This window comes from Magnolia sinica, chromosome 4 (genome assembly GCF_029962835.1).
Source record: "Magnolia sinica isolate HGM2019 chromosome 4, MsV1, whole genome shotgun sequence".
Lineage (NCBI taxonomy): Eukaryota > Viridiplantae > Streptophyta > Magnoliopsida > Magnoliales > Magnoliaceae > Magnolia > Magnolia sinica.
The window spans coordinates 81,929,469-81,954,672 of record NC_080576.1 but is presented as its reverse complement, the minus strand read 5'-3'; the positions used below and the strand labels follow the sequence as shown (position 1 = coordinate 81,954,672).

General features: G+C 38.3%; 1 protein-coding gene across 1 annotated transcript; it reads left to right on the top strand.

The window, feature by feature from the left end:
• The first annotated feature begins 1,156 nt into the window (after nucleotides 1–1,156).
• LOC131244190 (uncharacterized) lies at nucleotides 1,157–16,162 on the top strand. Its single transcript, XM_058243836.1, has 6 exons — nucleotides 1,157–1,311; nucleotides 2,020–2,075; nucleotides 8,963–9,038; nucleotides 9,794–9,876; nucleotides 15,443–15,551; nucleotides 15,823–16,162. The coding sequence occupies exons 1-6, from the start codon at nucleotides 1,157–1,159 to the stop codon at nucleotides 15,824–15,826; spliced, it is 483 nt and encodes a 160-aa protein (XP_058099819.1). The 3' UTR covers nucleotides 15,827–16,162.
• Nucleotides 16,163–25,204: the final 9,042 nt, after the last annotated feature.

Sequence of the window (25,204 nt, the reverse complement as noted above, 5' to 3'; positions counted from 1 at the left end):
GCTGATAATAGATCGCGGGTCACCGAAATTCGACCGAGAGGACTGCGGAAGCTTATGGAACGATATGGGCCAGGATATGGGTCTCACAGCCTCTCTTGTCCTTCCACACTGGCAATCTATGCACGCTTATAGCTGGAAATCTTGACCCTCCATTAATGCAAATCTCGACCATCCACCTTAGGGCATCCATAGTTACCATTTGGATCTTTTCATCGCCGCCGCAAGTTAAAACTGAACACACTAAGCAGAAATGATGATCACCATCCTTTGGTGAGTCCCACAGCTATCTTGGTACTTATCCACACCATCCAAATGCATCAAATCACATGATGGGCCATCCGTTGAAGTTCCACTATTTTTACCAAGTCATCTTTCCATTCGGCCGAAATACGCCACCGACGGTGGTGGGCCTTAGTCAGTGATTGGAGGTGTTCATTTGATGGTCTATGCCTTTAGAAATCAATCCTTACCAGTGGGCCGAGCCATGTAATTAGAATAAAATCTAATAGATCAAAGTCAAAGTATTTAAAAATGACATTATCGAGTTTGCTCGGCTTAGTGGTTAGTCACTATAACTAATCAAATATTACCTGTCGACCCTTCTGGATGTTTGAGAGGCTATAAATAGCTCTCTTTCTTTTAGGGCTGCCATTCGAAATAGAAAAAATGAGAGAAGGTGAGATCGCCGCTGTTGCACCACCTTAAGTCGGGTGGATTTAGTCCAGACATCGCTTGAAGCAATAGAGGGAGAGAGTAAGAAAGGGAAGAGAGGAAGAGAAGGAAAGAGAGAAATATAGACGTGAGAGAAAGGGAGCCCGAGCTCAAGTCGTAGGTTGTTGCACTCGCCCGACCCAGTTGAGTTTTAGGCCACGGTTTGTGCACGCCTAGGCGAGTCCATTCTAGGTGTCGTCAGGTCCATAAGGGGAGAAGAGAGAAGAAGTAGGAGAGACGAGGGAGAAAAGAAAGAAGAGAGATTAGGGAAGAGGAGAATAGAGAGGAAGAGAGAGTGGGACAGTCGGCCAACCCAACTCGACTGAGTTGTGCTCAAGTTGGGCTTGAACCTGTTTTGGGTTGGAGACTTGCTGGAATTCTAGTAAGAAAGGTAGAAGAGAGAAACACGGGAAGGGGAGAGAGAGAGAGAGAGAGAGCAATAGAAATGGAGAGAAAAGGAAGTGAGAGGGAGAGTTCGAAACTAGCAGAGTTGCTGCCCAGCTTACTTGTTCGAGTTAGAGGATTGCTGCTGATGTTCCACCAAAAGAAGAGGAGTGAGAAAAGGGAAGAGGAAGAAAAACAAGAAAGAAGGAGAGGGAGGTTGGTTTGGTGGGCTGCCAAGTCGAGTTGTGTTTGGTCCTGGTCCAGGTCTAGCTAGACATTTCGGCATGGGATAAGAGAGAGGAAGGATGGGTGGTCGTTGCACGTGCCAAGTCAACTCGGGTGAGTTGTCGAGCTAAGTTGGTTTGAGTCAAGACACGCAACTAAGACTAGATCATATTGGTCTAATTGGGTAAGTTCAACGCAACTATTTAAATTAGAAATTATTAATAAATAAATTGGTTAGTATTTTTATCGTATATTAGAAAATCGTCTAACATGAAGTTAATTTGATTTTAGCTATTTCACACCCTCAAATCCTATGGAGAAGTGAACTCACATCAAGAGGTGAGGACTCACCCTTTAAGCTTCCCACTTAAATTCATCAATGTAGTCATAGATGATGCTTTGATTTCTCTCATTAAGTTACTTATGTCACTATTGAATATGATAAATTGTTGCACAATTATTTCCTATGTTAGATGATAGACATCTCTATTTAATTATAGCAAGCATAAATGATTTGATGATAACATGTTATATTTAGTTGTACATTTGTTAATTAATTGTATGTTTGCCACTTGTGATTAAGTGATAGAATGAGTGCAACTTATCATGAACTTGCCATCTTATGGTCCATATTTGTCTTACGCGGCTTGGATCGAACATTGCCTTACATGACTTGGATCACATATTTGCCCTATGCAGCTTGGATCACTTATTTGCCCTTGGTGACTTTGATGGAACATTAATGCCCTTTTGTGGTTTGTTGGTTATATTCACATTTCTTCTTGATTTTTGGGTCATAATGCAGAGTTTGTTATGATTTCTGGGTGGAGCTAAAGTTCGCTTGTCGATTTTCTAGCCATATTGTGGAGTTCATATGATTTTTGAATGACGCAAGAGTTCCCATGTTGATTCTCTCTTCATCTTGCGGTATTCAGTCATATGGTGATTTTCGGTTGGAGCTAAAGTTTGCTTGTCGATTTTCTAGTCATCTTGTGGTGTTTATATATGATATGATTTATGGGTGAAGTAGAGTTTTGTATGTTGGTTTTCTATCCATCTTATAGTGTTCAATCGTACTGTAATTTCCAGGTGGAGCGGGAGTTCGCTTATCGATTTTCTAGCTATCTTTTAGTGTTCGTATACGATATGATTTTCGGGTGGTTTAGAGTTTATATGTTGATTCTCTCTTCATCTTGTGGTGTTCAGTCGTACTGTGATTTCTGGGTAGAGTGGCAGTTCGCTTATCAATTTTCTAACTATCTTGCGGAGTTCACATATGATATGATTTTCGGGTGAAGCGGATGTTTATATGTTAATTCTCTCTTCATCTTGCAGTGTTCAATCATAATGTGTTTTCCAGGTGGAGTTGAAGTTCGCTTATCAATTTTCTAGCCATCTTGTACTATTCACATACGATATGATTTCCTGGTGAAGTAGAAGTTTATAGCTTAATGTTCTATTCTCTTTGCGCAGTTCACTTGTAGTGTGATTTCTGGGTGGAGTGGGAGTTCGCTTATTGATTTTCTAGCCATTTTACGGAGTTCGCGTACAATGTGATTTGTGAGTGCAATAGAAAGTTGTTTGATTGATTATTTGACTATCTAGACATGTTCAGTTATATTATGATTGCTATTACATTTTCTTAATGTTGAAATTATGTTGACTGGTTTATTTCTGAATATGTGATCATGATTTTAAATTGTATTGTTTAATATGTCTCTTCTCATATCTTGTGATTTATGTTGGATTATGAATGATGAGTGAGTAATCGCAGTGGTTACTCCTCACTACGATAGCCATTGATGCTATTAAACCGTATCAGTTAATGCAGGTGTAGAGCGAGTCGATGTTGTTCACTAGGTCACTAGAGAAAATCTGGTAGCTAAGGAGCTAGATGGAGTCCTTGTGACCCATATTGAGCTCCATCACTAGTTGATAGATTCCTTTTTTTGTTTAATGAACTTTGTTATTTAGGATTGTATAAGTCCTGTATGGGTGCTACATTTAGAATTTTGTGATGATTAGAATGCTTTTATATAATGCATGGTTTACTCCACCAACATTTGCTGCTAACTCTGATTAATGATAAAGCACCTTAAATTTAGACTGAATTTTAAAGGCTAACACTCGGGTTTTTGGAAAATGAGTTGTATACTCGGGTTTTAAAAACCAAGGCTTTACACTTGGTGACCCTAACCCTTTACCCAAAATAACCCCATACACCTCTAGATGATCTTGACTTAATATGAATATAATTTGATCATCCCTTAGCATTAGGATACCAAGAAAAATATGACAAATAAGGTTAGAAGAGGTGGGAATCTACTGTATAGAAGATAGTCCATAACAACATCTTCCAAGTGATTTTCGATTGCATTAGGTTGTCATCGAACAGTCTTCGATGGCATGAAAGACCTGGCTGATGCAATCAAGAATAAGTTAGGGATGTCTAGCAACCAAACTGGATTTTATGCCAAAATTCTCGATGGCATTGAGGAGCCTTCGATGGCATTAAAACTTAAGTTTTTATGGCATCGAAGTCCCCTCGATGGCATCGATTGATATCCAGAATTGTCCAACAAGGTTTTTGAATTTTCCCCTGATTCTCTTGATGGCATCGAAGCTATTTTGATGGCATCAAAACTTAATGTTTGAGGCAATCGAAGATCGGGTCGATACAATTGAAAGAGGACAAGATTTGTCCAGCAAGGAAACATCATTTTCTATAGATATTTCAAAGGCATCGGGGAACCCTTCGATGGCATTTGGTTCTTAGACATGAGGATGGATTTTTGGAGCAACTAGAGGTAAGGTGATCCCATGGCCATATCCCTCACTCAATGCCTCTATTCTTTTGAGATTCAAGCACCTCCCATGAGATTTTAACTCTAATGAGGATTCCAACCTCAATATTTTAAATGCGAGCTCCTCCATTTCTTAAAGATTGGACTTAAGCTTATTGGTAAATCATTGTCCAAGTCTTTAAGGAGACCCATCTTGTAGAATCCACAAGGATAATCAACTACCCACTAGTTGTAGGAGATTCAACTCACATTATAACCTTGGTTATCTCAGTGGAGCATCAACTGCAAGGCAATTGATCATGGAGCTAAAGCCGTGGCAAAGTAGCAACAACGTGATCGTGGGAGCATCGGTTAGCTAATTAAAGCACAGGAGAAAGGATATCAAGCAACCCAAAGAGGCACATAAAAAAGGGCTCAATCCGACAAGTAAGTTGTCAATTGTAAGAGTCTAAGTTTGTGCTCCAACCTTATATAGGTTGGAGTGTAAGAGTTTATTTTCAAACTCACTTAGGTTCTTTCTTAAGACCTTAGCCTATGTGGCCTAAATCCATGGTCCTTGTGTAGGATCTAGGTTGTTGTTTAGTCGAAGGAAAAACCAATTCAAGTCCTTGTGTAGGTCTCCAATAGGAGAATACATGTCGGGTCTGAGAGTAGGACCTTTTCTCTTGTATATAACATAAATCTTAGGTTCGGGTTAGGACATTGGCTTATATGACCTAAATTGTTAGGTTCAGAAGTCCGACCCTTGCTCTTCTTTACATAAATTTAGGTTCTTGTGTAAGACCTTGGCCTGTGTGGCCTAAATTGTTGGGTTCAGGATTAGGACCCTTGTCCTTGTGTAGGACATAAAGTCTAGGTTCTTGTGTAGGACTTTTGCTCTTGTGTAGGGTATAAATTGTAATCTCCTTCTGTAGAGCTGTAAAGGTTTGAGGTAAACCTAATTTAAAACATCCCATAGTGAAATCCAGTACACTCAAGTAGAGAGTAAGTTCGTTGGGAATGGAGTAGGTATATAGTCAAAACACTATACATGATTGTGTTTGGAATTGTCATTTAAGCATTTGTTTAATTATGCAACATGGTTGAACGTTTAATTATATGCTTGCATGATTAGATGAATGGTAGGAATAACAGGTAGCATATCCCATACTCACATTTCATTATGTTAAAGGCTAGTTACTTAATTAGCATATCTTAAGTAGCTTATGTGATTGGACCCTCTATAGACTTGGAAGCCTTTAAAGTTCCATTGCTTAGTTTAGTTTAATTGACAATTAGTTTAAACTAGTCAATTGTTGTTTTTAATTGGCAAAATTTTATATAGGTCCTAATCAAACCCCCCCCCCCACTCTCTAGGACTTAGTCTACATTTTATAGCTCCACCATATTCCACACTTAGAAGGATTGTTGCCCTTTACCGCAATTCCACATAGCACCCACACGGTTTTTAGGGTGCTAGTCTCGAGGTGTTGCGGTACTAAAATAGAGTTGCGATCAAAACTCATTGATCTAATCTTCCAGGAACACACTGGTGCCGAAGTTAAAGCGTACGGTCAGTCTCACGGTGTTACAGGTCTTATAATGTATCTAAATATTTTGCGAATGGTTATCCATTGGACGAACGGTAGAAGAATGATAATGATAAGGTACTTGAGGTATAACACCTCACCCCTCACCATTTGTTATTTTTAGCCTTGTTTTCATAACTTCTTCATATTTTTGTTACTAGCTTTGTTGTTAGAATATAGAATCTTAAACTGCTAAGAAATTAGTGGGTTAAGAAGGTACAAAGTTCTATGTTCCATGTGCTTACAGTTTCAGTTAGTCGGTGGCATGGTCCTCTTGCCATTGATGTTCATCCTTTATAACATGTATTTGACCCTAACATATCATATGTAATCATGCATAGAGCACATTGTAATAGTTTACAAACAAATACAATTCTTATGAAACTTTCTAGTGTAAAGCCCCTTTCATCTTTGTTGTTATTCAAATGTTTATGAAACTTTTCAATGTATAGCCCTTTTCACATTCATGTTTTTGTCATAGGACACATGATGTAGGATTGCTTTAAAAATCAAACTATTAGGTCACATAATGGTGGAGGATTTGCTTGTTCCGAGCTAGAGATGGGCAGGGTAGGAAATCCACTTCAATAATGTGTTGTTTTTATTTATTTATTTATTTATTTATTATTATTTTTTTTAAAAGAGAAACGTCAACAACTTTTAACTGTCGGTGTTGGTCATACGGGCCGTCGACAAATAAGGAAACTTGGCGTAACTCGCCAATGCTTTAAAGCCATAAGCATTACCAAGGCCAATACTGATGTTTAGGCCATCGGCAAATCACGGTGAGCAATGATGAATTTATGAATGCTAACAATCATTGGGGAAGGATTATGCCGTGTTGCCTTCTTTTTTGGTACTGACTCCATTAGTTTTATCTTTGGGAGTGATAATGGTAGCACCATTTATCATTATTTTTTTTATAAGTATATAATGTAACACCCTGCACTTTCAGTGCTCGGGTGTTACCCTGAAACCTAATTTGGTTTAAATATGAAGCTAACTTAAGCGAATGGTCCTAGCCTAAGTCAAGCCAATGGGAGTAACCATCACCCATTCATCAGGCCATCTATCCAAATGGTTTTCAAAATAAGAGATCTCACAACTCCAGAGTTCAATGGTGATCGGCTTCAGATTCAATCTGATCGTCAGATCGATGGAAATCAATAGTTAAACCAACGATCACTTGGTGTGGCCCACGTAAGCCTTGAATTTACCTCATATTTGACTGGATGCCCTGATAGGACCCACATGACTAGATGGATGGGGGAGATCCATCATGACCAGCATTATAGGCCCCTCACTATGTCACTACAAGAAAATAGGCCTTTAGCCAGAGTTTTTTAGCCTCAGTTGAAAAAAAATGGAGGCTAAATGTGTCTTTTAGCCTCGGTTGCCAAGGAACTGAGGCTAAAAGTTCATCTTTTGCCTCAGTTGCATAGGAACCGAGGCGAAAAGTCTACCTTTTAGCCTCAGTTGCATAGGAACCGAGGCGAAAAGTCTACCTTTTAGCCTCAGTTGCATAGGAAGCGAGGCGAAAAGTCTACCTTTTAGTCTCAGTTACATAGGAACTGAGGCGAAAAGTCTACCTTTTAGCCTTAGTTACATAGGAAGTGAGGCGAAAAGTCTACATGTTAGCCTCAGTTGCATAGGAATCGAGGCGAAAGATCTACTTTTTAGCCTCAGTTGCATAGGAACTGAGGCGAAAGGTCTACTTTTAGCCTCAGTTGCATAGGAACCGAGGCGAAAGGTCTACATTCTAGCCTCAATTGTATAGGAACTGAGGCGAAAGGTCTACTTTTTAGCCTCAGTTGCATAGGAACCGAGGCGAAAGGTCTACTTTTTAGCCTCAGTTACATAACAACTGAGGTGAAAGGTCTACATTCTAGCCTCAGTTGCACAAGAACCGAGGTGAAAGGTTTAATTTTTAGGCTCAGTTCTATAGGAACCGAGGCCAAAAGTCTACATTTAAACCTCAGTTGCATAGGAACCGAGGTGAAAGGTCTACTTTTTAGCCTTAGTTGCATAGGAACTAAGGCGAAAGGTCTACATTCTAGCCTCAATTACATAGGAACCGAGGCGAAAGGTCTGCTTTTTAGCCTCAGTTGCATAGGAACCAAGGCGAAAGGTCTACATTCTAGCCTCAATTGCATAGGAACCGAGGCGAAAGGTCTACTTTGTAGCCTCAGTTGCATAGGAACCGGGGCGAAATGTCTACTTTTTAGCCTCAGTTGCATAGGAACTAAGGCGAAAGGTTTACTTTTTAGCCTCATTTACATAGGAACCGAGGCGAAAGGTCTACATTTTAGCCTCAGTTGCATAGGAACTAAGGCGAAAGGTTTACTTTTTAGCCTCATTTACATAGGAACCGAGGCGAAAGGTCTACATTTTAGCCTCAGTTGCATAGGAACCGAGGTGAAAGGTCTACTTTTTAGCCTCAGTTGCATAGGAACTGAGGCAAAAGGTCTACTTTTTAACCTCAGTTCCATACAAACCGAAGTGAAAGGTCTAATTTTTAGCCTTAGTTGCATAGGAACCGAGGCCAAAAGTCTACATTTTAACCTCAGTTGCATAAGAACCGAGGCGAAAGGTCTAATTTTTTATGAATGGGCGTTATTCTGTCTAGACATTGCTCCATCTGATCAAATTGAAACCACCCATTTCATGATCAAATAATGAATGGGCCATGTTCCAAAAATCACAATGTAGAAATTAAAAAAAAAAAAAAACAAAAAAAATACTATTGAGTTCTTCTTATTGTGCATGCACCAGCTCAGATATATTGACCAAAAATCTGCAGTTGAATCGGACCAGCTCAATCATCAGGGGAGCCACAACTAGCAATTAAAATGGATTATATAGAAAATACTACAAACGGTCCAGATTTAGCATACATTTATCTCATACACGAGTACTAGACCTGCCTAACTCTGGGGCCAAGGAACATACATGGAGGGGTCCACGTGATATACGGCCTTGATGTTTCACACAGATGTGAGGTTGGCACGTGCAGGAAGTGGAGGAATAAGAGGCGGATATATGGCGAGTAGCTATAGCATTTCTCTAGAATAGTTGATAGATTTTAGTATCAAAATGGACGGCTAGAAATAAAGTTGGTCGGTCCTTCCAGGCCATCTAGATGGAAAGCTTGGATCTCGAATAGGCCCAGCTCAATCGGAGAGCCGGCCTAATCTAGTTTTCAGAAGCCTAGTAAGTAATTAGTGTGTGGCACTATAAAAGGAAATTCTCAAAATCCCTCTCTCTCAATAGAGCTCTCTTCTCAAAATCCCTCAGCTCTGAAAGGAAATTCTGTCCTCCACACCAGCGATCTCTTCGCCGATTTCAGGTACTCATTCTTTCTTTTTATCTACTGATTTCTCAACTGAAATCCTCTCAAAAATCAGAAATCGGGGCAGAAATCTCTCATTTTCATGCGTTTTCCCCATTTGGCCGTTCAAAATCCAATTTTCACATTTTTTGGTTCGATCTGAGGAGTTTTTTTTTCTGATTTCACTGAAATCTTGCTCAGGAAGTGCAAAATCCTGTCGTTTCAAGCTCATTTGATGGATTTGAGCAGTTTCTGCATTGTAATATCAGCGATTAGGGTTTGGTGTTCGATTTGAGAGCAAAACCTTATTCTCTGCTGTGAAATCTACTCCTCCATTGCCGATTTTCGTGCAGGCTAGATAAACAAGGGGCATATACACCAATTGCAGCTCCTCACCAAACCGAACCCTAGCTCTTCTCTCCATCTTCTCCAATATTTCTCTCGTCTTCATCAGATCTATCATCTCTTTCTCTCTCTCTCTCTCTTTCTCTCTCTCTCTCTTTCTCTGATCATCAGATCCTCAAAAGACAGTGAGCTTTTTTCCAATTTTTTTCCACTTATGGTTTTTTTCTCAATTTTTAGTGCTTAATCTATTTTAATATGAATCTAGCTTATGTCTCTCGATTCTGAGAGATTTTGTTGGATTTTGATCTGATTCTTGCTAATAGATCTATTTTCCTTTCAGATCTCATTGTTTGGAGCTTTGTTTTTTTTTTTATTTTTGTTTTGAGCTGATGATGCATATTGCCTTCCTTTTCATTTTTTTTTCTCAGTTTGATTATTCATTTGAAGAAGTTACTCAGATTTACAGTTGACATTATTTGCGGACAGAGGAAGGGTTTTAACTTTCAATCAGGTGAGCTTCCCCCTCTCATTTCTCCAAAATTTTCCACTCAGGGTTTGGTTTTTGTAATTTTTTCTTGATTTCTAGTGCTTGATCTGTTTTGATCTTGATCCAACTTATTTATCTTTATTCTTAGAGATTTCATTGGATTTTGTTTCGATTCTTGCTGATTTAAGTTGTAATTTAGGTTTTTGTATTTAGATTTTAGAGATTTATCTTTGATTTATGTAATATCATGTATTTGAAATACATTTTGAGATTTCATTGGATTTTCTATTTCTTTTGGTGATTTGAAACACATGAACCTGCAATAAAACACGGATTCTTAGGAACCTTCAATTGCTTCTCATCTACTAGTAGTACATGTGACTCTGATCTCCTGTTAGAAATTATCTCTGCTCATGCTTCCCTACTATCAAAACTGTTGCCAATTCACAACTTAATCCATGTGGGAAGACATTTGCTGAATTTTCTTTTCCTACGCTTTGTCCTACAACTTGTTTCAGTGCAACACCATCTCATTTATACCAAACCAACAACTTGGAACACATGAGCTCTTGTTCGTATTTTAATGGGCTGTCTTGAATCTTCTGATTGCCATAATCCATGTATGGGCCACGGTCCACTTAGATCGAGACACGAGATTTATATTATCTTAATGAATCATGGTTGTTCGACAAAGCATGCTCATTACTATGTGGTGCAATATAAAATAATATAAAATAAAATAATATACTTATTTTAACATTTTTCATCATTTGTTTTTTGTTTTTTTTCCTTTTGCTAAAAATCTGAAAGTTGTTCTTCCCTTTCCATTGATTTCATGTTAGAAATCCTGAAAACAGCGCTTTTGTTTTCCATTGTTTCCCTTTAGCTTTTCTAGAGGATTATGTAATTTGCTGGCTGATGGCAGCTTCTTGGCTCATTTTAGGAGGATACATTTATTTTTCTGGTGAAGGTGGATGGTACCACCTATATTTTTATCAACAGGAATAATAATAAAAATAACACAAAGAAAGGAGAAGTGGAAGAACAACATAAACTACAAGGATACCTGGTATCCCAGTTCAGTGGTACCATATATTTTGCGTGCTGGCTAATATATTATGTATTAGTCATCATATTCTGTACTTGTTGTAATATATTAGCAACAATCTTTAAAATCGTAGATGATCTAACTATGCCTCTGATAGTCAGTGCTGCACTTTCCTGATTACAGACCATGAGTACTGGAATCTCATTGGTTTTTAGGATTTATTTTTCTTAAAAATAGCAAGATGTGCAAAATACAAAGAACTGAACTCGTGGACAAGTTAAAAAAGGAAAACTCATTAGGGCTTCTAATAACTCTAAAATGTTCTGTGATTTAATTTTCAAAGCAAGGTGATGACTTCATTTGTGAACTAAGAGTGCATCTGGGTGATGCCAAAATTCAACAGAAATGCATATTTCGATGGGTTACGGATGGTTATCCATTCCAATGCGCATTCTAGTGGCAGAATTTTAGGAACCATATTATACATTGCCCACATTTTTGTCTATACCATGACAAGTAAATTCTGCTACATGTCAGTTCTGACCTGCAAAATACAGTCTTTCCTCCTGACCTTTTCTGTACATCCAAACTCAGCCTAAACTTGTGGGCAAATTGAGACTCATAGGTTTCTATGATTATTTTGGGCTTCAAATGCTGAAGCACCTTTCTCATATCTTACTTTCTTGTGTCCATCAACAATGGACCAAGAAATAGAGAATTCTATGTCCCCGAATGTCACACATGAGTCAGAATACCAAAAAGGAGAAACTTCCCACAATATACTTAAAGTAGAGCTGAGTAATTCAATGCCCTGGAAAAGATAAGCTTGTGCTAACTCAAATTAAACTAGTTAGATTATGAAACAAATGGTTGCTCTAACTATTCATTTTCTTCTTTTGGTTTTGTAATAGACAATTGTAATTTTTTTTAGTTGTGTTATGTCTACTATTGGAAACGACCTTGGAATTTTTGTGCTAATCTTTCCTTAAGTAGTTGTTTTTGGGGTAATTAGCGCTATACTTGATTGCTTGTGAAATTCGCATCAATCACTTTAAATTGTATCTGCTTAGCTCTAAACCTGTAGATTAGTTAGCGCTACGTTACTCTGAAACCTGAGATCCATCGCTAAATCCAGTTGTTCTGGAGAATTTTTGGAAGATCTGGATAAGACCTGGACCGCGCGTTGAAAGTCCAATGGCGATGGTCTTAGGCTATTGCGGTCACCAGTTGGGCTTGACCATCACCTCAAAAATCAAGTCCATCTGATGTTCTGGGTCGATTTGATTGAGTTCGGAGTGAAGAGTGTGAGAACGGTTAGAATTTAATAAGTTTTTATGGAATTTGAGTCGTGTCGCTTGCGCGACGATTTTAAGCTATCTGACCGTTGGATTCTGACCCAATTTCACCCTCTGATCAGGATAGTTGGCCCAGGCATATCCTAGTGCTTGTGGACCTGATCGAGATTTCGTGACCATTGAATTGAGTGTGGTCCGCCACGGCTGATCTGAAGAGCCGGTCGGTATGAAAACTCAGCTTGACCTAGATCCATGGTCAAGGAGCTTAAGTCCGACCTTTCGTGGTTATAGGCCCACCAGAAGTGCTTCGTTGGATCGAGAAAGGCATGCTTTGGTTATAACCTAAGTATACCTTGTCCCTAAGGTTATTTCCATCATTCTGAGGCCTATTTATAGTCCTTAAACCCTAGCCCTCTTTTCCATACGAATTTTCTCTAACCCTAGCTTGGAAAGAGAGTGGAAAAGAGAGAGAAAGTGAGAGAGATAAGTTGGTGAATCATCTTGGATTCTTCTTTGTTCTTCTTCATCTTTGAACCTTCACTTTGAATCGTTCTTCTGACGGTTCTGAGTTCTTTTTGGGGTAAGTTAATCTAACCCTAATCTGTGTTAGAGCTTAGATTAGTCTTGGTGTTGTTGTATCTCATTTCTATCCTTGTTTTAGGGTATCCTATCGCCGTTGACGAAGACAACTCGTCTGAATCAGTTCGGTGTTTCTTTCTTTGCTTAAGGTACGGACTTTAAGTGTATAGGTTATGGTTTTCAAGGCTTTCAACGCCAGTTAGTGATTTATTCTTGTTATGGATGAGATTTCGCATGCCAAATGTTGTGTTTACGTTGCTTTCCTGATATGCATGTGCTATATTGAGATTTGTGTATTCTATGTGTATTTATAAAGTACCGTATACGTATAAAATATGCACTTATGTTTACCATGATTATTTGTCATGTATGTATGCTAGATGCATGTATGACAACTCCTTGGAAAAAGGAATTGTCTAAATGCATGTTTTTCAACATACGTCATATATGTTGTTCCATGTATGCTAAGTGTTTGTAAAAATGCACGAATGATCTAAAGTGTAACTTATTACACTAATTGCGGGCGTTGAGAAGTGATTCTCAACACTCCTATTGATGTGCATGATTTTCCTTTATGCAAGTTACTTTCCATGTTATTTAAATTCAAGCATTTCATATGCTTACATTTATGTTAAGTTGATATTCTTTAAATGTCTGTAACATGATTTGAGTTGTTGTTCCTTTACTGTTTTACATCTAATATGAACATCTGTAGTAGTGTAATGTGTTTGGGACTATGCATTAGTCCAGGAAATCGGTAATCGACCATATGTTTGTGGTTGAGGTTGCTTTCGCCACGTAGGACGTATTAGACGAACCCGAGCCATATTAGAGTTGTCGGCAGTGGTTTGGCCACGCGGAGTGTTTGTGCACTCTATGTCGCTCAATTCAACGTACGCTCGTGCTAGTCGAGTTCGTCAAGTAACCCGATTATCCGATGTATGTTCACCATGTATGGACGCTACTGCTTGAATCTAGGGTACCGAACTTATCAGTGAAATCCTATTAACCATGGTACCTTGATCCGCTAAGACTCATGAGCCGGACATGGTGGTATGGGACACCGTGGTCGAGCTGTCGGCCTACGCTGGGGTGACGAGCCTCCCAGTAGTGATCAGTGAGCAACTAAACTCGTGAGCCGATTATGGTGGTATGGGACACTATATTCGTGCTGTCGGCCTACATTGATTGGTGACGAGCCCTTTGTAGTGACCTCGAGCATACCTGGATACCGCAAAGAGGTGACGAGCCGAATTGTGGTAGTAAAGGAATGAAAGGCGTGCATTGATTGGTGACGAGCCCTTTGCTACGACCTCAAACATATGATCGTATGAGATGTCTAGGATTGACGACCCTAGTATGGATCACTGTTTGGATGGTGACATGAGGAAGGTATCTTAGCTTCCCAATCCTGCTGTGTGAAATGGACTAATAACAACTTGGTAATCATATTCATGCACTGCATTTGCATGTGCTTTGTAGATGTGGCGCACTTTGAGGCGATGTCATGCGTAACGTAAGATGAAGACGCTGAGGGTGTACGCGTGAGGGCACGCATCATATTGCATACATCCTTGCATTAACAAGAGTACTTAGGATTTATTTAATTGTTCTGCTTTATCATTACTTTTTGATTGAATCGATAACATGTTAACCTGTGCCTTATTGTTCCACCGAGTTGATCACTCACTCCCACGTTTACGGGGTGGTGTTAAACACCCACCGGACTGTCTTAGGCTCGATGTTGCGGATGTAGATGCGACTTCGAGGCGAGCGGAGCTAGATGATGATGAGGTGCGTTCTCCTATATGTAGTTTTCAGACGGGTTCTAGCGAGCCTAGGTCTGATGCGTGGGATCTCGGGATTATTTTTGGGAATCTAAATGATGTAATTTGATGCTTATAATTTTGTTAAATAACACTTTCATACGATCTAGCTTGTATATGTAATTCAGGATTTACACTTGTACACATATTTTTCTATAAGTCTTTCGCTTGCTTTATTCACTTATCCTTGAATCATATCTGTGTTTTGGCTTAATCTATTCCATGTTTCAACAACTAGTCCAAGTTTTTAAAATGCTCTTACTATTCATTTTCTTCTTTTGGTTTTGTAACAGACAATTGCAACATTTTTTAGCTGTGTTATGTCTGCTATTGGAGGAAACAGTGCTGGTCCTGGTCGGTATATTGTATTAGTATTGCAGTTTCTTTCTTCTGTTCATATTTTGAGTTTTTAAAATGCTCTTGATATGGCTGCAGCACTTCATCACCAATTAGGAGATACTGATGAGCAAAACGATGGCAATGCCTCAGTGAAGGAGAGAACTAATGTGTTACTTCTTGGTGATCACCTTGGAGATCTAGGAATGTCTGATGGTTTGAACTATGAGAACCAAATTATTGTTGGATTCTTGTAAGTAAATCACTACCTTTCTATGTTTTGTAGTTATGTAGGATAAATGTTTAGGCATTCCCATGTGTGATGCATATGCAATTTATTAGTGTGCGCATGCTCACACACAGTACAATTCCACACACATGGAAAACAAAGCATAATTCCTGATTCTTTTCGACTTCTTATTTTTTTAAAAACAGGCGATTCCTTGCTCTTGCTTTTTGTGAAACTGTAACTAATGTTCTTGTCTTGATGATGGTTTCAAAAACAGGCGATGCCAAGAACAACCACCTAGTGACTTCTCTATTGCTCAGTTCCGGTTTCTGGAGCGACTACTTGTCGTCCATGGGCACTAGTGCTATAAGAGGATTACCTAAATGGTAAGATCTACAAAATCCCTTCTTTTTTTACTTTCACTCAACACAAAATTGTATATTTATATGGGTTGCATGGCTAATTTGTACTCGTGGAAACTACATTGCATTCAGATCTGTTATTTCTTTTATAAGAATATTTTATTTTGCAGCGATTTTATTTTGCAGTTTAAACTTAATACCTGACTTTTTTGAGTTCTTTGCCGAACTCACCTTGTTCCTACATTGTTCTCATTTTTGTGAGGGTTTTTGTTCTTTATATTACGAGTGATCAAAGGTAAAGTTGAGGATGTTGAATTGCCTGAGAAAGTGGACATTCTGATTTCTGGGGCTATATGATTCAGAAGGGTGTTCTCAAATGACCATGATGTAACTTCTGCAGTGTTAACAAGGTATGATTATGAAACAATTTGATTCAAGTGATTGAATTTGGTAATTTACCTCATGAACTGTGAATCCCACTGTGGATGGAGCATATCACTAAAAATCCACTTACCAAAAGCAATTCTAACCATCCAATTAATTGCTATCAAATGGATGGTTCAAAGTAAAATAGTGAGTGGCTCATATTTGAAGAGAGAAAAAATCATATGGTTAAACTTATTTTCTCACTGCACTTTTTCTTTGAATTCAAATTACAAACATTTATAATAGATGTTTATGATAGATTATTCTCATTTCTGGAGTCAATGAAGTATACTTCTATAATATCAATCCACTGCGACTGATATATTGAGTTTATAATCATCACAGTGGGAGGAGCTTCAAGGTGGGTTTGAGCAATTGGATTTACAGCATGTGTTCATATTTGGCAGGTGATTCATCTAGCACTGAATGTTTTAGCTAATCTTATTTACCCTCCTCCTTCGATCAACACTAAATGATTACAGACCATTATATCTTTTGATGATCTTAGTTAATGCAGCTTACTCAGTCATGAATTAAAGTTTTTATGTATAGTTTTTCTAACAGTATGTTGCTGTAAATAGGAGGTTGAGGTAGATCATCTCCATCCTCTCAAGTGACCAGCCTCCCTGCCCTTAGCTGTATTTATACAGCACGGCTGATAAGGTCATTCCTGCTAATGAAAACGCTAATGATCTTGATATTCACCAGTTGGGTATGTGTGTGGTTCATCACCCCCACTAGAATCTGGAAAAAATAATGGTGTGTAGCTGAAGATGATGCCAAATTCACCTTCTTCGGATACTCCGGTTCTTAAATTCTCACTGTAGTTACTTCTTCTTTCACATGCCTTCTTTGAATGGAATTCCAGCAGCACTTTGAGATTCTCCTTTATTAATCCTCCTAATTATCAATATTTCTCTGATTTATAAGGCCTTAATTTCAGTGTATACTCCTTTCCTATCCTTGCTTTAGCAATCTTGGGTTTCATTTACTTGCATCTAAATGCCACGGATCGAACGAGCTGGTATGTTTCTCTGTTGCATTATTAACAAAAAAAAAATCATGATGACTGTCAAACTGCATTTCATCCTACTTGTGCTAAATGTGTTGGCCTGCACATGGATGTGAAGACTGGTGGAGGCAAGTTTTTTTAGCACAAGGCTTATTATAAAAAGCATAACTTGGATCAAAAAAAGAAGGTCATATCAATTGCTTTTGAAGAATGAATATCTTATGATGCATTGTCTTTCATTGGATAAAAGTCTTATGTTGCAATGCATAAGTTTATTTCTCCTACCTCATCTTGGTTTTTATCAATTTCTACAGGCTGAGAGTCTGCAACATGGATCTCAGGGTCCACCAAGCACAATGGCACCAGTGATGACAGGTGCGACCATGACTTTGTATTATTTGTGGAACCTAATGTTGTGTAACAGTTTGATTGAGTTAAACTTTAAATAGACTGTTGTTAACTGTTTTGTTGGTATTGTGGCTTTCATGATTGATTGTTTCATGAGTGGATTGAATGAATGGATTAGTAGTTTAAATAAATATTTAAAAAAATAAAAAAAAAAAATTTTAGCCTCAATTTGTAACTAAGGCTTGAATTTAGCCTCGGTTGTTGATAACCAAGGCTGAAATTCCCGTGGCTAAAGGCTTTAGCCTCAGTTGTTGAGAACTGAGGTTAAAAATAGATTTAGCTTCGGTCGGAGGCAATTGAGGCTAAAATTTAGATTTAGTCTCAGTTGAAAACAATGGAGGCTAAAATTTTGATTTAGCCTCATTTCGAGAAAATTGAAGCTAAAAAGGTTTTTAGCCTCACTTGAAGAATCGAGGCTATAAAAGTCATTTTAGCCTCGGTTGCTAAAACTGAGGCTAAAGCCTTTAGCCACAGGGCTTTCAACCTCGGTTTGGATAACTGAGGCTAAAGGCTTTAGCCTCAGTTTTTAACCTTTTTAGCCACAGTTTTGAACCGAGGCTAAAACCCCCTTTTCTTGTAGTGTGTAGGGCATGTGCATAACTAGTGCACACCCGCACCCCACCAAAACTCCCAGCCCGGTCAACAAGGTCTGAATCGAGCTGAGAAAGGGAACTCCTTTTACATTTCTCCCATGCGTAATAGATGCACGGACAACGTCCGTCTGAGACAAACATGGCCCACCATTCAAGTTTATAGTGAAGATTTGAATTGTCCATTTCATGCAAAATACGATTTTGACTAGGACCACATGATCCACGCGCCCCTATGCACATGTGCATGTACACAAACGAAGGCTTAATTGGGAGTGCGAATGTGATTACTCGATGGAGAAATGGAATTTCCTCTCCATTCTTCGCTATCACGCTGGCAATCTAAGTAGGCCATTCTCCGAAAATCTTGACCATCCCTCCAATGCCAATCCTTACCCTTCGCCCAACACTGAAAAAGGAGGAGCGACCTGCCAATGGAAGAAAAATGATGGGAGTTTTTCCTTTTTGGGAGAACGTCATTGGCTTGATCCAAGCCATACACCCGAGCTTCACCAAACAATCTTGGTCACTCGAGGTAGGGCAGCCCCACAACTAGCCGTCAGGGCAACCAACTTTTCATGAGAATCTCCCTGCGTGAGAAAATATCCACAGCAGAGGAAATCTCACAAGATGTAGGACACTTACGAATTTCGAAGGAAATGGAGGGCCCCACAATGGAGGTCGCATCCAGTCTATCTACAAGGTGCAGATCCAGTTGGTAGGCCCTAGATAAAAATTCACCATTGAAGGTGGTGTCATCTTCTATATCAAACTGAAAAACCCACCATGATGGTGTGGGGCCCATTTTCTTATCTGAAATGCCCATTTGGTGGCCCATGACAGTGGGAATACATCCTACACGTTGGATCAGCGCCATGCGACAGAGTCAACCCTCCTATCTGAGCCAGTGCAACACAATAGGGTGGCCACTGATGAAATCCAAAAACCTAACCCTAAGCCTATAAATATGCAACATTTTCCTAGGGATTGCAGCCAAGATTTCAAGGGATAGAGAGAGAAAGAAGGAAATAAAATGAGAGAGGGAGAGAGATCAGGTGAGAATAGGTAAGAGAGTATGGGCGTTGTCGCTACACTGCTGCCCTGCTGTGCCAAGTCAACACAGTCGACCCGAACCGGGCTCACTTAAGGCGAGCTAGGGGGCCTGTACTATGAAAAGAAATAAAGAAAGAGAAGGTGAGGGAAGAGAAGGAGAGTGCGGGTTGCAGTGTCGCACTGCACCAGATCGTCCGAGTCACCTCGACTTAGGGTGAGTCTACACGAGTCCGTGGGTGTCTGGGTCATTTCAAGAGAGTGAGAAGATCCAGAGAGGAAGGTAGAGTGAGGAGGAAAAAATGGAGAGGCAGCAATGTCAGGTCGCTGCTAAGTTCGATCGAACAGTTCCACCATGCTTGGTCACGAGTCAGGCTCGAGTTCACCCATGCGCAATTGAGTTGCCGAGACCAGGCCTCGCTTAGAGCTAGTCAATGACTTAGTGCAGATCGAGTGGGGGGTTGTTACTCTTGACCTGACCCACTTGACCATTAGCGGCCGAGTTTAGATTGTTGCAGGCATGTCAAGTTGACACATTCCAACACCAATTAGTGCTAACCCGACATCAAGTTGAGTCCCTGGCCATGGTAGGCGCTAGACCCAATTGTGGCTCGCCCAGGCCATCACCATCTTACCTAATAGCTTATGCTTACGATTCGTGATCACTTGCGATAGTTATTGAATCTTATGATCAACATTTATCTTGCATGCAAACATATATGTTGTATCTGTACATCTTCTCATGGTTATGGATTGCTTATGGGTCGCTTATGGAATTTAAATTGCTACATCTATTAGTGGGAATTAAGCCCCCTCTTATATATGTACATCTAGACTTAGGATATAACTTGATTGAATGTGTTTGTAATGGACCCTCGACTTAGAGGCTACCTTGAATGGTGAAAATTGATGTGGGTTTACCATCCATGGGTTATTGTGCCTACATGACTTTTGGGTATAAACTCTTTACCGCTCTGATTTAAAATTTCCCTATGTGACCTCTTTATCACTTCGATTTGGCATTTACCTCATGAGACCTTTTATCGCTTCAATTTAATATTTGTCCTATGTGGCCTTCTGATCACTTTGATTTGATATTTTCCATATGTGGCTTTGATGATTCATTCACATATAACCATGCGATGGTAAGTTCCACTTGTTGAACTATAAATGGCCACTAGTCGAGGAGGTGACCATTAAACATCCTAATATTCGAGTCTCATGAGCCGGAGATGGTGGTATGGGACACTATGCCTGAGTTGTTGGCTTATGTTGGGTGATAAACCCTCCATAGTGTCCATTGAACTTTCTTAAATTGGCTGGTTAAAATTAGAGTAATAACGATTAGGTTAATTATGCATTCATAGCATACGGGTGATGAGGGGTGGCTAATTATAGATGTTATAGCATGTGCCCTTAGCATGGTATAGTTTCTCTAGCTCCCAGACCATCGAATATCGACCCACTTCTTGTTAGTTTGGCTCTATGCAGGTACGGGATGTACTTTCATTGGTGATTGACCACATGCATGGGTTTCGCCCAAAAGCCAACTGGATGAGCATCCCTAATTGATGTGCACTCATTTATCCATACATTTAAATAAGACTGCATTGTGTAATGTTTTGATTGCCTTATTGTTTACAAATTATGCTTAACTAATGCAACGGTGTGTAATCTTGAGGGGAATTCACACTAAGCTAGTCACTCATTCATCGTATACGTAACCATATAGACAATGCAGGTTTAGACGAGAGCATTTAGGAAGCAGGCCCAGATGCCAACTTTGCAGGGTTGGAGGAAGGATTTTATGAAGAGGAGTCGTGCCACGAGACAGCGGAATATTCTGGACTTAACCAATAGTTGTATTTACTTCCTTTCTAGTTTTGACTTTTGAACATTTGAGGCTTATGAGTTTTGTACTAAAAGCCCCCGGTTGAGTGCGCTAGGATCTTGCTACATTTTGCAATGTGACAATTCATCACGTATGGTTTTATCCCTTGCACATTAATTATTATAAATTGTTATATACATGTTTAGTTAACACTCAGGTTTTTATTTTTTATTTTTGGAAACGATTTGTATACTCGAGTTTCGAAAACCGGGGCATTACAATATGTCATCCTTAATTTATAATAACCTAAAGCATAAGATCAAAGTATTTAAAAAATAACATCATCCTACTATTCCAATAGGTAAATTTACACCCATCAAAATAAGAAGATCGTGAGATGCCACTTCCCTCAATGGCAGACATGATTCTAAAGGCCCTATGGATTTTCTTTTGACGGTTAAGACATTAAAGAGCAACTTGCTCTAATACCAATTGAAATTCTATAGATTATCTAACATGATACCACAGATCACGGAACCTAGCAGAACTTAGAATTATGACTATATCTTAGAGAGGGTAGGGGGTGAGTAGTACCACTTAAAATTATATATCAATTAATTCAAATAAGTGTGTCATATATCATAGACAAAGGAAGATACAAATATATGAGCACAATAATCTATATGGGTGAGATAGATATCTAGTGTGTACAAGTGCTATTAGTTAAGCTCCTAGCTTACAATCTAGTCATGCATTCTTATACAATAATTTAATTCACAAGCATAGTTAGAATAACATACACTAATCAATTGTAAACACAAGGATATATTATAGTTTTGCTAATTGCCTACTCCATTCTCAGCGGACGCACTCAACCTTAAGTGTACCAAATTTTACTAACTTATTTAGTTTTTAATAGGTTCACCAAAAGCCTTTATAATGTTTTTTAATATGTTCACCATAAACCTGGACATATAGACCCATGCTAGTGGTGGTCTGAAATAAAAACCTATACGTACACACTCGTATTGGTGGAATATGTATACACCCATGTTAGTGGAATACGTATACACCCATATCGGTAGCTCCCTCAGAGACTTAATTGGTTTTATATATACGCTCACCAATAACTTATGCAGTCCTACATAAGAACCTACACGTACGCACACGTGTTGGTTGAACATGTACATACAAGTGTCGGTGACAGTTCTGCATAAGAACTTACTCGGGTTTGGGTTTCAAACTTTATACTCAATTCTATACAAGAAAGAGTTATATGATTGATTCAAATATAAACTCTTACTTGTTTGATTGAGCCCTGTTGACGTTATTCGCCATTGTTTCAACGCTCCTCTTCCTAGCACGGGTGACAAGTGCATGGGTGTGCCAGAACTAGGGTTGTGGTTCTAATTCAAATTGAACAACAATGACCTCGAGTGTCAAAGTAGGTAGGCATTGGGTATGACTGAATGTGAGGAGATCAGTCGCCTATTCGGCAACTTGCTCAAAGTGTAAATATGAATCAGGCGATGGTAAGAGGGTAGCGTTCTTCCTTTGATGATTGGTTCCTCTTTGCCTTCCGTACGAAAGGACTTTTTTTAATGCACGGAGAGTGGAATATGAAGTGATAATCGAAAGTTCGAACACTAAATAACAATCAATTACTGGATTTATGCTACGAATTATACTAAGGAAAGCAAGTAAATGCAATAAGTAAATGATTACTCTAAAGGAAATGAATTACTTGATAAGAGCTGCGATTACACTAAGGAATGTAAATTTGATAGCATAATTAAAAGATGATTGAAGATAATTGGTTTGTTTAGGTTGGTGTGAGACATTGTTTCCCATTGACATCCTATTATATTTATATCTTTAATCCAGGCATTATGGATCCTTCTCACGATCTAACGGTTATCATAACCATTTTTCCCATGCTCTGCTTCCTACTTCTAGATTCTTCCAATGATCTGGTCTTTCTTGGGTCTTTAACCCCTTGTTCGGCATTCATAGTGACTCGACTGCTTACCAATTACTCGTTCGGTTGCTTGAATTCAGTCATGCCTTACTAACTACATGTCGTATGCAAGGCATGTGATGGCAATCTCCTGAAACTCAGTCGCTCATTTTTGTTATAATCTTTCGACTGCTAACCATATAAATGTGTAACCTGCAAAAAATCGACCGAGATAGGATCCAGTTGAATAGGGTACAAATAGACGTACCTTCTTGAGATGCTTGATAAATTCTTCTCTACATTTGAATCAGCTTCTCTTTTGTTCCCTCGAACTTTGATGTTGATTTTCTTCGGCTTCAAATTATCGGCTATCTTGAGGATGCACATCCATCATCGCAATCCAATATAGTTTACAAATATAAAACAAGGAAAATACAATATATACTTCACATGTGAATCTTGATTAATGCATGAATGCATATTAACCTAGGTATGCACATCCACCTGATATTGTGCGTGAAACTCACGATGTAAGTGAACTACTAGACAATGATCTAAATATCAACACCACCCAACGAGTTTTAAAAGTGAACGCAAAATAAGGGCTCGTCACCAGTACTACTTAAGGCACTAAACATGTCACAAAGTGATGGCAAAATCATAAACCATCATGCTATTAAGTTTATAAATAGTATGACTAAGTTTCAAGGTATAGTATAATAAAGTATATTCTCAGCCAAAAAACACATAGTATTCTCATGAATAGTTTTCCATACAAGTCCTCCATAAGAACCGTGTTTCAAAATTAGTCCTTGATGTAGGAAGTCATGTTACCCATCCCAAGCTATACAAATCAGATTATAAGCATCACCAATTTATTCCTTAGTATGGATTGTTTAAAGTTATCCATCATGTAGGCATCAATGCACATAAATGAACAATAAAGCATGGTTTAAATTAAAGTACATTTTAAATTATTTATAATTAAAATATAAACATGTTTAGGGTTTTAAAATCATGTAAAGGATAATAAACATGTGAATTAAACATGTTATATAAGAAATTAAACTAAGAGTAACAATTTCAATAAACTATAACCATTCTTTGAATTCTGACGGAAAGGTTGAAGGGACATTCTCACCTCTTGAGTTGGATCACCTTCTAATGTTGTTAGAATCATGCGTACGTGCCTTAGGATTAAGCTCTACCATGAATTATGAATTTTAAACAATTAGATCAAAGTATTACACATTTTGTTCTGATAGGATCAAAGCCTTGGGTTTTGACCGTGTATGTTTAAAATTTTGATATATGGTCCAAATCTTGGTTTTTATTTAAGGGATGTCAATTCTCATGTCACAATAAAAAATAGAAATGGAAAGAAAGAATCTAATTTTCATGATAATTTGATGAGGAAACAAATTGTTTATACATGAGTGTTACAAGAATGGGGAGTAAGAAAGACAGAATGGATTTAGGGGAAGAAGCCTGAAGTGGGGTCCACTAAATAGATTACTTCTATATAGTTTTGAGAGGTATGAAGGGTGCTATACTGTAATAACCCTAGTTTATTTAGTCAATTATACGCACTTGTACATATAAAACTACTTCACGAGGAAAGTAGTTAATGCTTAGAAACACCGTAAAATAGATTATCATCATCTACATTTATTATAAAAGTGCTGAATTTTCTGGAAGAAATTCTTTCAAAGGGGTGTAGACTATAACACCCCGAACATTTTAATCCTTGACTATTGAATCTTCGGATGTTACTATGAAAATCTTATTTAGTATATATGTGTATGAGAATACACAACCTAGACTATACATCATTGTTTGATAATTCACAATTCACCCATTTTAATCATCTGATCATGAAATATGATAACCAACAACGTACCCATGAAGTTTAAGATCAATTTGCCTTTGATTGACTCTTGATTTTGTAGGTTTACATCACTAATGAGTGTTCAAATCACAATTTAAATATGCTGGTTGAGAAATGTGATATCACACCTAAGCACTTCAAATCGATCTAATTATAAAGATGAACCAATCTCTCAATTTTTATCATACACCGACGTGTACAATCCTTCAACTAAATCATGAATTTAGACCATTTATAGAATTGACCTCAATATCAAACTATACACTTAATCTTTAAACGATCCAATAGTGAGAAGACTCTTTATAGATAGTTAAAGCTATCCAACCGTTAACTTTTTATCTGGACCATCATAACACTATGATATTGACCCGAGATGTGATTTAAGACTTTGGAACCAATCACAAACAAATCTAAAATTTCGATCATTGTCCTAATATATAAATGATAATTTTATACTATTAAAATTAAATTCTAATGGGTAAAAATATACCATTGATTGCCTTAAGTATTCCAGT